General features: G+C 38.3%; 1 protein-coding gene across 1 annotated transcript; it reads right to left on the bottom strand.

Annotated features, from left to right (window-relative positions):
* Positions 1-382: 382 nt before the first annotated feature.
* On the bottom strand, positions 383-1,132 carry LOC109272663 (transcription factor BTF3-like). The gene has a single exon (XM_053889961.1). It carries the CDS (start codon positions 934-936, stop codon positions 643-645), a length of 294 nt encoding a protein of 97 aa, XP_053745936.1. The 5' UTR covers positions 937-1,132; the 3' UTR covers positions 383-642.
* Between the last annotated feature and the right edge of the window lie 12,290 nt (positions 1,133-13,422).

Genomic DNA, 13,422 nt, shown 5'->3' with positions numbered 1-13,422 from the left:
TTCTTACTTCTATTCAGTTCTTATGAGTGTTGACAGAAGAATTTGTCACCCATATAAACAAATAAAAGTATGGCATAGTAGGATGAAGCCTGATGAGGGAGATATAAAGAGAGTTTTTCTGACCTGGAAATGTATAAACAGAGTAAGACTTCATTTGTTTAATACCTAGAATATTAGAACTTCAGATCACCTTCAGAAATTTAAAATACACTTTAGGAAAATAAAAATAAAATAAATATAAGTAAATTTATGATGCTAACCTTTTCGTATATTTTAGAACATAATTTTTCAATTAAGGCTATATTATTATGCCTAATATTTATTGAATGCTTTCTTTTGAACACTCTTCTAAGCTCCTTAATATATTATCTTATTATTATTTTTTTACTAGGCAAAGAACTTTGTTAACCTTGTTTCAAACTTTATCCCCAGGCTTCTTCAGCTTAATTAGCAGCAAAGAATGAATTGTGTATAAGCAAAAACTGAAAAGAGCTGCAGTGTCCAAGGGGCTTGGGCTTCAAAATATTAGAGATCTAGATTTTATCAGATCCATGAACAAAATATTTAAAAAGCAGTCATAATGTAAAATAGCAGCTCCCAGTAATTGCTTCAAATTTTTTCTTCTTCAGAAGTTGACTCAATTCAGTTTGCTTCATTCTTGGAAGCTTCATCAAAATTCTCCACAAGATCTGGAACTTTATCATCATCATCATCTCCAGTAGCGAGTGGTGCCTTTCCATCCACAGATTGTTTGGGCAGAGCTTCAGCCAATCTTCTTAAACTAGTCAGACTGTCTGCACCAAGTTGGTTTAAGATACTGGGGAGCATTTCTGTCAGCTGCTTTGTCTCAGCATGGCCTGTAATGGTGAAAGCGTTTGCCTGAACTTTAGGGTTGTTAAAGTGGATCACTGTTCCTTGGTTTGTGAGTATATCCATTTCTGCAATACCAGATATTATTTACCCCTAACTTCTTTAAGGAGAACTGAAGTTTTTTATCATATGCTGTAGCTGTTCTACGAACCACCTTCTTCTTTCAGGGAGCAGTTCCTTTCCCACCAATGCACACTTGTGCTTGCAGTTTGGCAAGTTTCTACTGGTTCATGATAGTTTCTTTCATCTTGTTGGAGTGGATGTGGGCCATGCGGGGGACTAGGGCTGGCGCTCAGGGGTCTCAGGTGGACCAGCTGAGATTAGGTGTACACATGTAGGGACGCAAGATGGCAGCTAGAGATTTTTTTTTTTTTTGGTCACAAACAACCCTGTTAAATAGGTATCATCATTATCCCCATTTTACAAAATAAGAGACTAAGTAATTAAATACCATCTTCCAGATATGATCTGATCAGTTCCTAGGTATTTTACATCTTTTTTTTTTTTTTTTTTTTTAAGTAGGTTCCACATCCAGTACAGAGTCCAATACTGGACTTGAACTCATGACCCTAAGATTATGACCTAAGGTGAGATCAAGAGTCAGATGCTTAAATGACTAAGCCACCTAGGCACCTGGATATTGTACGTCATTTAAATATGACCACTTTTTTTTTCTTTAAAAAAATTTTTTTAAATGTTTATTTATTTATTTATTTATTTTTTTGACAGAGAGAGAGAGGCAGAGCGTGAGCAGGAAAGGGGCAGAGAGAGACACATACACAATCCGAAGCAGGCTCCAGGCTCCCAGCTGTCAGCACAGAGCCTGACATGGGGCTCAAACTCACAAGCTGTGAGATCATGACCTGAGCCGAAGTCTGACCCTTGACTGACTGAGCCACCCAGGCACCCCCTTTTTTGATTTTTATAGCAGCTATGTCATACTGCTAGTTTACCTTTGAAGGGGTTTTTTTTTTCAGTCTGGTTCTAACTCACCATTTTAGTTATATCTCCTATCTTGATGTTAAACATTAATGCTGAAGACATAGATTACGTACCTTTCCCTAATTTGTTGATAAAAATGTTGAAGGGACAAGGCCAAGTGTGGCCCATTACCATAGACCTTTGTCCAGGTCACATGGTCCTTCTATGTAGACAGCTACAAATTCAACTAACTGTACTTCTCAAGTAGCACCTATTTCTCCTATGTATCACCACTGTCACCATGAGATAATCTGTCAAATACAAATCTGAAATCAGGATACATCATACCTAACTAATGGAGGATGTCTTTCATCTGTTTGCCAGCTACATCCATAAAAGAAATGTAATTTATTTGGTATGACTTGTTTTAATTAACTCATACCCATTTCTATATTTTACCTTTCTCCAAGTGTTCACAAATCATCTGTTTCATTTTAGGGTATTGCAAAGAATTAAAGTCACTAACTGGGCTGTCATTTCTAGAAATCATTTTTCCCCTATGTGTAATAATTAAGGCCACCTTTACATTTTTCTAGATTCCTTATTGTCCTTGATTCCTGGTGATTACTGGGAGTAACTCTATGATCTCACTGGTAAAATCTGTAAGAAACTTGGAATGAAATTCTAAACTATAAGAATTGTCCTTCTTAGGAATGACCTGAACCTTCCTTACTATCTTATTTTCTAAATTGCACTTCAGTTTCCTCATAATGGTATTAAACTCCTTCCATTTTAAGATTGTTCTTCTTGGTGGAGCCATCTGACCTGGTGGCTTTTATTAATCTCCTACCTATATAATCACTTTTGGCCTCTTTATTTCTAGCTTCCTCTAAGTATTTCTTCTTAGGTTCCTAGTTTCCCAACATACACTGCTACTTCTTTCCTATTAGATAACTCTTCTAAACAAAAAATATCTTTGGATCACCTGGGTGGCTTAGTCAGTTGAGTGTGTGATTTCAGCTCAGGTCATGATCTCACAGTTTGTGGGTTAGAGCCCTGCATTGGACTCTGTGCTGACAGTTCAGAGCCTGGAGCCTGCTTTGGATTCTGTCTCTTTCTCTCTCTCTCTGCCCCTCTCCCACTCAAGCTCTGTCTCTCTCTCTCTCCTCAAAATAAAAATAAACATTAAAAAAATTTTAAAAAATATACCTGTATGTAGCCTTATTCTTTTTTTAAAATGTGTTTGTTTGTTTGTTTGTTTAGAGAGAGAGAGTATAAGCAGGGGAGGGCCAGAGAGAGAGGGAGAGAGAGAGAGACTCCCAAGAAGGCTCTGCACTGACAGCACAGAGGCCTGTGCGGGGCTCAAACTCACGAACTGTGAGATCATGACCTGAGCTGAAACCGCGAACCGTGAGATCATGATCCGAGCTGAAACCAAGAGTCAGATGCCCAAACGACTGCCATCCAGGCACCCCACATGTAGCCTTATTCTTTTTGAGAAATCTCTTTTCCTTCCTCAAGGTCCCTTCCACCCAATAACCTCACAAAGCAATAGTCTCTTTCTCCTCTGAACTTTTATAGTACTTTATTTATGCCTGTATTTTTATATTATTTGTCATGTTCTTTCTAACATTAGAGTTGTCTGCACTCATTTCCTGTTTACTAGAATCTAAACGTCTTAGGACAAGAACCAAATTTTACACCTTTATGTATTCCAGTTAATTTAATACCTGCACATAATAAATACTCAGGGAGTGTTTGTTGAATTAATGGAATAGACAAATGAATAAATGGAGTCCTATCTGCTGGTGTGCTGGAGCCAGCTCTTACTGGCTTTTGAATGCTAATTTTCAGAAATTTTGCTACAGTCTGTTAAACAGTTCGTAGCTTGAAAACTGGCCATGGTAGAATTATTTATACCACTGTTTTGTTGCACATCAAAACAGAGCTTTTTTTCCCCCCTGGAAAGCCAATTATTGTTAAACATTTATATTATTATCAAACATTTACCAGTATACCAGTGGTTCCATTCCTCCATACTAGAAAATTGTATATACCTCTTTGAGTTAAAATTAAACATATGGCTCAGTTCGAAGAGTGTCTGACTGTTGATCTCAGGGTTGTGAGTTTGAGCCCCATGTTGGGTGTAGAGATTACTTAAATAAATAAAACTTTAAAATAATTTTTAAGTTTACTTATTTATTTTGAGAGAGAGAGTGCAAGTGGGGGAGAGGCAGAGAGAGAGCGGGAGAGAAAGAGAATCCCAAGCAGGCTCCACACTGTCAGTGCAGAGCCTGATGCAGGGCTCAAATTCACGAACCCCGAGATCATGACCTGAGCCAAAGTTGGATGCTTAACCAACTGAGCCACCCAGCTGCCCTTTAAATACATAAAACTTAAAAAAAAATTAAACTTGGGGCACCTGGGTGGCTCAGTTGGTTGGGCAACTGACTTCGGCTCAGGTCATGATCTCGCAGTTTGTGAGTTTGAGCCCCGCATCAGGCTCTGTTCTGACAGCTCAGAGTCTGGAGCCTGCTTCAGATTCTGTGTCTCCCCCCTCTCTCTGACCCTTCCCTGCTCATGCTCTGTGTCTCTCTGTCTCTGAATAATAAATAAACATTAAAATTTTTTTTTTAATTAAACTTATCATGAAAAAAGCTGAAAGACTTTCTAAGCCATCTTTTCCATTTACAACATTTTACAGTAAGGAAACTGAGGACCAGAGAAGTGAAGCAGTTTGTGCATGTCACATGTCCAGATAGTGGCAAAGCAGAAACTAGATTCCCCCTCTCCAGTCTTCCACTCATTTCTTCTTTTCATACTACCACATTGACTTCATTTTTATGCTGTTTATCCTCGCTTTGTTCCTTGGTATAGCCCTAAATAAGGCCAAAAGTATTGTTCTAAACATAATAATTTTTAAGGGTGTCAGTGAACAGAATACAGCTTTCTCTTCCCTTTTGTTTCTTTGCAGACAGATTTAAATTAACACATTTGTTTTGGAGAAAGAGTTGATCCCGTTTCTGAGTGTTACAGGCTAAGGAAAAAAAAAGTTTTGCCTTTAATGTTTCCTTATTGGCCAGTTAAGATAAAACATTTACATTGTTTTATTGAATAAAAAGAGATTTCATTTCATTAAAGTGCACTATATGAAACTTAGGAAGAGGTTTGTGAAGTTTTCTTGCTTGCTCCCCAAGAATGATTGGGAATACCAGGCTATAACAATTTTGTTTCTTCCACAGTGGCATGTACTATCTTCCTCACTGACCTCTCTTGTATTCTAAAATTCTCATTATTAGTTTGACTATCTGGGATGAAGGTGTTAAAATGCACAAATGCTACCTAGGAGGAAATGCACAAAAAACCATTATTAGAACCCTACAGCAATAAAAACAGGACAGATGTTTTGTGAATTTGAAGGGATAAGGGTGATAAAGAGAGATCCAAGATAATGTAGAATTGTCTCAAACTATCTGAAAGCCAATCAAATAGAAAAGGATTTAGATTTAGTCTGTGAGGCTCCAACACCAGGACCAGTGGATAAAACTTGCAGGGAATCGGGATTAGCTGAATATAAGGAAGAATTTTTCTGTAATCTTAATAGTACAAGGTAGAATAGACTGCGCTAATAGGTAATAAGTTCTTATTACAGGTGGTGTTTTGATCAGAAGCTGTACAATTAGGAAGGATGCTGAACTCAGGATTCTTAAAAGATACTTTAATTAAATGATCTACAATATCTTTTCTAATCTTGGAACTGTCTGAATCTGCTAGGTTTTGTTTGTTTATTTTGCGCTCCAAAGAAACTATTTCTGTATAAAGATTTGGAGAGATGAAGTGGAATGTGGGGAAAAGGCCACCCTGATAGCTCTATGCTTCTGTACATTGAGGATAATAATACCTACCATTATTGTAAATAATCATGATAGGCTAGGTTAGGCTGTAATGACAAAAAACATCCAAATCTTAATGATTTACAGCAGCAATGGTTTACTTCTCACTCATAGTATTGTGAACTGACTGTAGCTTTGTTCTACATCATTTTTAAAAAGAATTTTTTTTAATGTTCATTTTTTTTGAGAGAGAGAGAGCAAGAGAGAGCATGCAAGTTGGGGTGGGGGAAGGGCAGAGGGAGAATTTGAAGCAGACTTGGCAAAAGCACAAAGCCTGACATGGGGCTTGAACCCACGAATCGTGAAATCCCAAACTGAGCTGAAGTCAGATGCTCAACCTACTAGAGCCACCCAGGTACCCATACATCATCTTTACTCTAGGACCCAGGCTTTCTATCTGAGATATTGCCTGTCTTATGGAAGAAGAAAAAGAGGCAGGCAAACCACTCACAGGCCCTTAAAGCTTCTGCCTAGACCTCATACATGCCACCAATTTTATTAGAGTAAATTATATGGTATGGTGGTTTTCTTTTTTTTAATCAGTAATTATTATTTTTTATTTATTTTTAAAATTGAAGTATAGTTGACACACAATGTTACATTATTTTCAGGTATACAACATAGTGATTTGACAACTGTATGTGGTATGCTATCCTCACAAGTTATCAGTGATTATTTATTTATTTAGTGATTCATCACTTACATATAACACCAGTGCTCATTCCAACAAGGGTCCTCCTTAATGCCCCTCGCCCATGTAGCCCTTTCCCCCACCCGAACCCCCTCTAGCAACCCTCAGTTTGTTCTCTGTATTTAAGAGTCTCTTATGGTTTGTCTCTCTCTCTGTTTTTATATTATTTTTGCTTCCCTTCCCTTATGTTCATCTGTTTTAAATTGAAGTCATGTGATATTTGTCTTTCTCTGACTGGCTTATTTTGTTTAGAATACATTCTATTTACATCCATCTTGTTGAAAATGGTAACATTACAGGGGCACCTGGGTGGCTTAGTTGGTTGAGCATCCGACTTCGGCTCAGGTCATGATCTCATAGTTTGTGGGTTCGAGCCCCGCGTCAGGCTCTGTGCTGACAGCTCAGAGCCTGGAGCCTGTTTCAGATTCTGTGTCTCCCTCTCTCTCTGCCCCTCCCCCGCTCATGCTTTGTCTCACTCTGTTTCTCAAAAATAAATAAATGTAAAAATTGGCAAAGATGAAGTCAAGCTTTCGCTTTTTGCAGATGACATGATAGTATACATGGAAAATCCGATAGACTCCACCAAAAGTCTGCTAGAACTGATACATGAATTCAGCAAAGTTGCAGGATACAAAATCAATGTACAGAAATCCGTTGCATTCTTATACACTAACAATGAAGCAACAGAAAGACAAATAAAGAAACTGATCCCATTCACAATTGCACCAAGAAGCATAAAATACCTAGGAATAAATCTAACCAAAGATGTAAAAGATCTGTATGCTGAAAACTATAGAAAGCTTATGAAGGTAATTGAAGAAGATATAAAGAAATGGAAAGACATTCCCTGCTCATGGATTGGAAGAATAAATATCGTCAAAATGTCAATACTACCCAAAGCTATCTACACATTCAATGCAACCCCAATCAAAATTGCACCAGCATTCTTCTCGAAACTAGAACAAGCCATCCTAAAATTCATATGGAACCACAAAAGGCCCAGAATAGCCAAAGTAATTTTGAAGAAGAAGACCAAAGCAGGAGGCATCACAATCCCAGACTTTAGCCTCTACTACAAAGCTGTAATCATCAAGACAGCATGGTATTGGCACAAAAACAGACACATAGACCAATGGAATAGAATAGAAACCCCAGAACTAGACCCACAAACGTATGGCCAACTCATCTTTGACAAAGCAGGAAAGAACATCCAATGGAAAAAAGACAGTCTCTTTAACAAATGGTGCTGGGAGAACTGGACAGCAACATGCAGAAGGTTGAAACTAGACCACTTTCTCACACCATTCACAAAAATAAACTCAAAATGGATAAAGGACCTGAATGTGAGACAGGAAACCATCAAAACCCTAGAGGAGAAAGCAGGAAAAGACCTCTCTGACCTCAGCCGTAGCAATCTCTTACTCGACACATCCCCAAAGGCAAGGGAATTAAAAGCAAAAGTGAATTACTGGGACCTTATGAAGATAAAAAGCTTCTGCACAGCAAAGGAAACAACCAACAAAACTAAAAGGCAACCAACGGAATGGGAAAAGATATTTGCAAATGACATATCGGACAAAGGGCTAGTATCCAAAATCTGTAAAGAGCTCACCAAACTCCACACCCGAAAAACAAATAACCCAGTGAAGAAATGGGCAGAAGACATGAATAGACACTTCTCTAAAGAAGACATCCGGATGGCCAACAGGCACATGAAAAGATGCTCAACGTCGCTCCTTATCAGGGAAATACAAATCAAAACCACACTCAGATACCACCTCACGCCAGTCAGAGTGGCCAAAATGAAGAAATCAGGAGACTATAGATGCTGGAGAGGATGTGGAGAAACGGGAACCCTCCTGCACCGTTGGTGGGAATGCAAATTGGTGCAGCCGCTCTGGAAAGCAGTGTGGAGGTTCCTCAGAAAATTAAAAATAGACCTACCCTATGACCCAGCAATAGCACTGCTAGGAATTTACCCAAGGGATACAGGAGTACTGATGCATAGGGGCACTTGTACCCCAATGTTTATAGCAGCACTCTCAACAATAGCCAAATTATGGAAAGAGCCTAAATGTCCATCAACTGATGAATGGATAAAGAAATTGTGGTTTAAATTTTTTTTTTTTTTTAACGTTTATTTATTTTTGAGACAGAGAGAGAGACAGAGCATGAACGGGGGAGGGGCAGAGAGAGAGGGAGACACAGAATCGGAAGCAGGCTCCAGGCTCTGAGCCATCAGCCCAGAGCCCGACGTGGGGCTCGAACTCACGGACCGCGAGATCACGACCTGAGCTGAAGTCGGACGCTTAACCGACTGAGCCACCCAGGCGCCCCGAAATTGTGGTTTATATACACAATGGAATACTACGTGGCAATGAGAAAGAATGAAATATGGCCTTTTGTAGCAACGTGGATGGAACTGGAGACTGTGATGCTAAGTGAAATAAGCCATACGGAGAAAGACAGATACCATATTGTTTCACTCTTATGTGGATCCTAAGAATCTTAACAGAAACCCATGGGGGAGGGGAAGAAAAAAAAAAAAAAGAGGTTAGAGTGGGAGAGAGCCAAAGCATAAGAGACTGTTAAAAACTGAGAACAAACTAAGGGTTGATGGGGGGTGGGAGGGAGGGGAGGGTGGGGGATGGGTATTGAGGAGGGCACCTTTTGGGATGAGCACTGGGTGTTGTATGGAAACCAATTTGACAATAAATTTCATATATTGGAAAAAAAATAAATAAATGTAAAAAAAATTAAAAAAAAAGAAAATGGTAACATTTCATTCTTTTTGATTGTCGAGTAATACTCCATTGTAAATATATACTACATTTTCTTTATCCATTCATCAGTCGATGGACATTTGGGCTTTTTCCATATGTTGACTATTGTCGATAGCTCTGCTATAAACATTGGGGTGCATGTGCCCTTTCGAATCAGCACTCCTGTATCCTTTGAATAAATACCTAGTAGTGCAATTGCTGGGTCATAGGGTAGTTCTATCTTTAATTTTTTGAGGAACCTCCATGCTGTTTTCCAGAGTAGCTGTACAAGTTTGCATTCCCACCAGCAGTGCAAAAGGGTTCCTCTTTCTCCGCCTCCTCGCCTACACCTGTTGTTGCCTGTTAATTTTAGCCATTCTTACAGGTGTGAGGTGGTATCTCATTGTGGTTTTGATTTGTATTTCCCTGATGATACATTTGATGTTGAGCATTTTTTCATGTGTCTGTTAGCCATCTGGATGTCTTGTTTGCAACAGTGCCTATTCCTGTATTCTGCCCATTTCTTCACTGGATTATTTGTTTTTTGGGTGTTGAGTTTAATAAGTTCCTTATAGATTTTGGATACTAACCCTTTATCTGATATGTCAGTTGCAAATATCTTCTCCCATTCTGTAGGTTGCCTTTTAGTTTTGCTAATTGTTTCCTTCGCTGTGCAGAAGCTTATCTTTTTTTTTTTTAAGTTTATTTATTTATTTTTAGAGAGACAGAGACAGTGTGAGTGAGGGAGGGGTAGAGGGAGAGAGAGACAGAGAATCTCAAGGAGGCTCTGCACCACTACAGCAGAGCGCAATGCGGGGCTCAAACCCATGAGGCTGACTGAGGCACCCAGGTGCCCTGAAGCTTTTTATCTTAGAGGTCCCAATAGTTCATTTTTGCTTTTGTTTCCCTTGCTCTGAAGACATGTCAAGAAGCTGCTGCAGCTGAGGTCAAAGAGGTTGTTGCCTGTTTTCTCCTCTAGGATTTTGATGGCTTCTTGTTTTACGTTTAAGTCTTTCATCCGTTTTGAGTTTATTTTTGTGTATGGTGTAAGAAAATGGTCCAGGTTGATTCTTCTGCATGTCACTGTCCAGTTTTCCCAATACCATTTGCTGAAGAGACTTTTTTTCCATTGAATATTCTTTCTTGCTTTGCCAAAGATTATTTGGCCATATGTTTGTGGGTCCGTTTTGTGGTTCTCTATTCTGTTCCATTGATCTATGTGTCTGTTCTTGTGCCAATACCATACTGTCTTGATGATTACAGCTTTGTAATACAGCTTGAAGTCCAGAATTATGATGCCTCCAGCTTTGGTTCTCTTTTTCAGGTTTGCTTTGGATATTTGGGGTCTTTTGTGGTTCCATACAAATTTTAGGATTGTTTGTTCTAGCTCTGTGAAGAATGCTGGCGTTATTTGATAGGGATTGGTCAGTAACTATTTAAGTGTACATGAACTAAATACTCCGATAAGAAGGTGGAGACTGGTAGAGTTGATTTTAAAAATGATTCATCTATATTCTTTCCATGAGAGACCCATTTTAGACCTGAATATAGTGAAAAGATGAAAAGACTCATTCTATGCAAATAGTAACCAAAAACGAATCAGACCAGCCATATTAATATGCATATGTATATCTATTAGAGACATTTGAAGTTAGTATAATATGGTTTATGTATAGTACTTTGTGCTGTGCCTGGGATGTTACTAGATAAATCCTAATTTTATGGACCTAAAAGACCACTCTATGATTGAACATGTGTATTTCGATTTATATCATCTTCATATGGCTGTATCTTATCTAACATCAATAAATAAATCTATGATCTAATGCTTTTGTAAAAATAGAAATTCAGAGAATGCAAGAAGTGAAACCAACTCTCAGGGTCATAATTGTGTTGGGTCAGTGGGAATACTGAGCATTGTGTTCTCTCTTGTGTTTCAGCTCTTGCTTAATATATAAAGACAGAGTAGTAGAAAAAGTGACCTGGTATATTCAGCAAAGGCAAAATCAGCAGGTGTGGTGGTTTTCAAAGTATGTCCACAAATTTTCTGAAATTCCTTCCTTCAGAAAGTAGAGCCTAATTTCTCTCCCTTTGAGTGTTGGACTTAGTCACTTGGTTCTAACAAATACATGATGGCAGAAGTGATAATGTGTGACTTCCAAGACAGGGTCATAAAAGGCATTGCAACTTCTTCCTTGATCTCTCTTTTAGTTTACTCAGTCTTGAGGAAGCCAACTGCTCATGTCACGAGGACACTAAAATAACCCAATGATTAGACCCATATGGTGAGGACCTTAGGCCCTTCACCAGTAGTCACTGAGGATCAGAAATATCCTGCCAACATCCATATAAATGAGCCCTCTTGGAAGAGGATCTTCCTACTCCAGTCAAGTTTTCAAATGTCTGCAGCCCTAGAAAACATCTTGACTATAACCGCATGAGAGACCCTAAGCCAGAAATAACTAGCTAAGCTACTCCCACTCCCAAATTCTTGACTCACAGAAACTGTGAAATAGATATTAAATATTTATTGTTTTTAATTACTAAGTTTTGGAGTAATTTGTCACGCAGCAGTAGATAACTAATACATGTGGCCACCTGAATTCAATGGGGCAGAATGTATAATCCTGAAAAGAGGGATATATATAGTAGGAAGAGAAACTGGAATATTTGGTGAACAATGATACTTACCACAATAGCTAAAATATTTAAATCCAATCCTCTACCCGTTCATTAGACAAATATCTGAAACAAGGAATAAATCATATAACCTCTGCATATTTACTCTCTTTTCCCTATTCTATTGTTCAGGTCAGGTCTATAATCAGCAAATAAAGGGGTATTTTAAGTCTGGGATCTGATACCCTCTTCCTACTCCCTACTCCCTTCTAATTCCTTGAGTTTTAGGGTTGTCAAATTCCATTGTTTTCCCTGCTTTTGATCCCTCTTTAGTCCCAAACCAACCAGTTTACTCTTATCATTCAAACCTAGTCTCCAGGACTAGACCATTACCTTTTCCTCATCTTTCATACCAATGGTTTTTTTACAGTGTTATTATTGCCCAGATTGACTTACTGGCATTCTGGCCATTTGTATGGTATTGCATTGTTTTAGTTTTACATATTCTAGTGAGTGTGAAATGATATCTCATTGTGGTTTTAATTTACAATTTCCTGTTGACTAGTAGAGTTGAGTATCTTTTCTTATTTTCTTTTAGCCATTCATGTATCTTATGTTGTAAAATATCTGTTCAGTTTTTTTGCCAATCTTCTTGAGGTGTGAGAGTTTTTGTAATGTGTTCCAGATATAAGTCCTTTGTGCGATGTATGTGTTGCAGATATTTTCTTCCCATCTCTGGCTTGCCTTTTCACTTTCTTAAGAGTATGTTTTGAAAAGCAGAAAGTCTTATCTTTTTATAAAGTCCAAGTTATCAATTTTTTCTTTTATTAATGTTTCCGTGTCTTCAGAAATCTTTGCCTATATCAAGATTGCATGTTTCCTTTTAAAGTTGGCAATACATATTTATTTCTCTCTTTGGAAGGAAGCTAACTTCAGTATGGGCCTACAACATACCAGGCCCTTTCAATACATAATTGGATCTATAATGTGATTGCAGTCTTCTGTATTAACTGAATGTATCGATAATCTTAAATCTCGTTATATGAGATATGGAGATATATAGAAATAATTAATCATGTTGTTATAGAAATTATATCTTTATATAAATAATGGACCTCATATTGACTACATTTGTGGCTGACAAGAAGAGGACCAGAAACACTGGAGAAGTTGCTCAGGAAGATATAGAGAGAAGTTAGAAAGATAGGCAATTATTTAAAAAACAAACGAACAAAAAACAAAACCCCAAGCTCTCAAACTGCAAATGGCATGTGGTAAGAATGACAGTAATAAAACCTAACTGTTGTGCAAGGAGTAATCTAGGGGGTCGCCTGGGTGGCTCAGTCAATTAAGTGGCTGACTTTGGCTTAGATCATGAGCTCATGGTTTGTGGGTTCAAGCCCCATATCAGGCTCTGTGCTGACAGCTCAGCCTGGAACCTGCTTCGGATTTTGTGTCTCCCTCTCTCTCTGCCTCTTCCCCCTCTCACGCTCTGTCTCTCTCTCTCAAAAATAAATAATAAACATTAATTAAAAAAAAAAGAGTAACCTAGGGATAGTAAACCTCATGTATTCCCAGTGAGATGGGTTGAAAATGTTCCTACAGACCTGATTCTAGGATGAGAACCTTGAAAACTATACAGCCATAGTTAAGATGATTGCTGGAT

Source organism: Panthera pardus, unplaced genomic scaffold, assembly GCF_024362965.1.
Source record: "Panthera pardus isolate Hobbes unplaced genomic scaffold, ASM2436296v1 HiC_scaffold_25, whole genome shotgun sequence".
NCBI lineage: Eukaryota > Metazoa > Chordata > Mammalia > Carnivora > Felidae > Panthera > Panthera pardus.
This window is presented reverse-complemented; position numbering and strand designations above follow the sequence as displayed.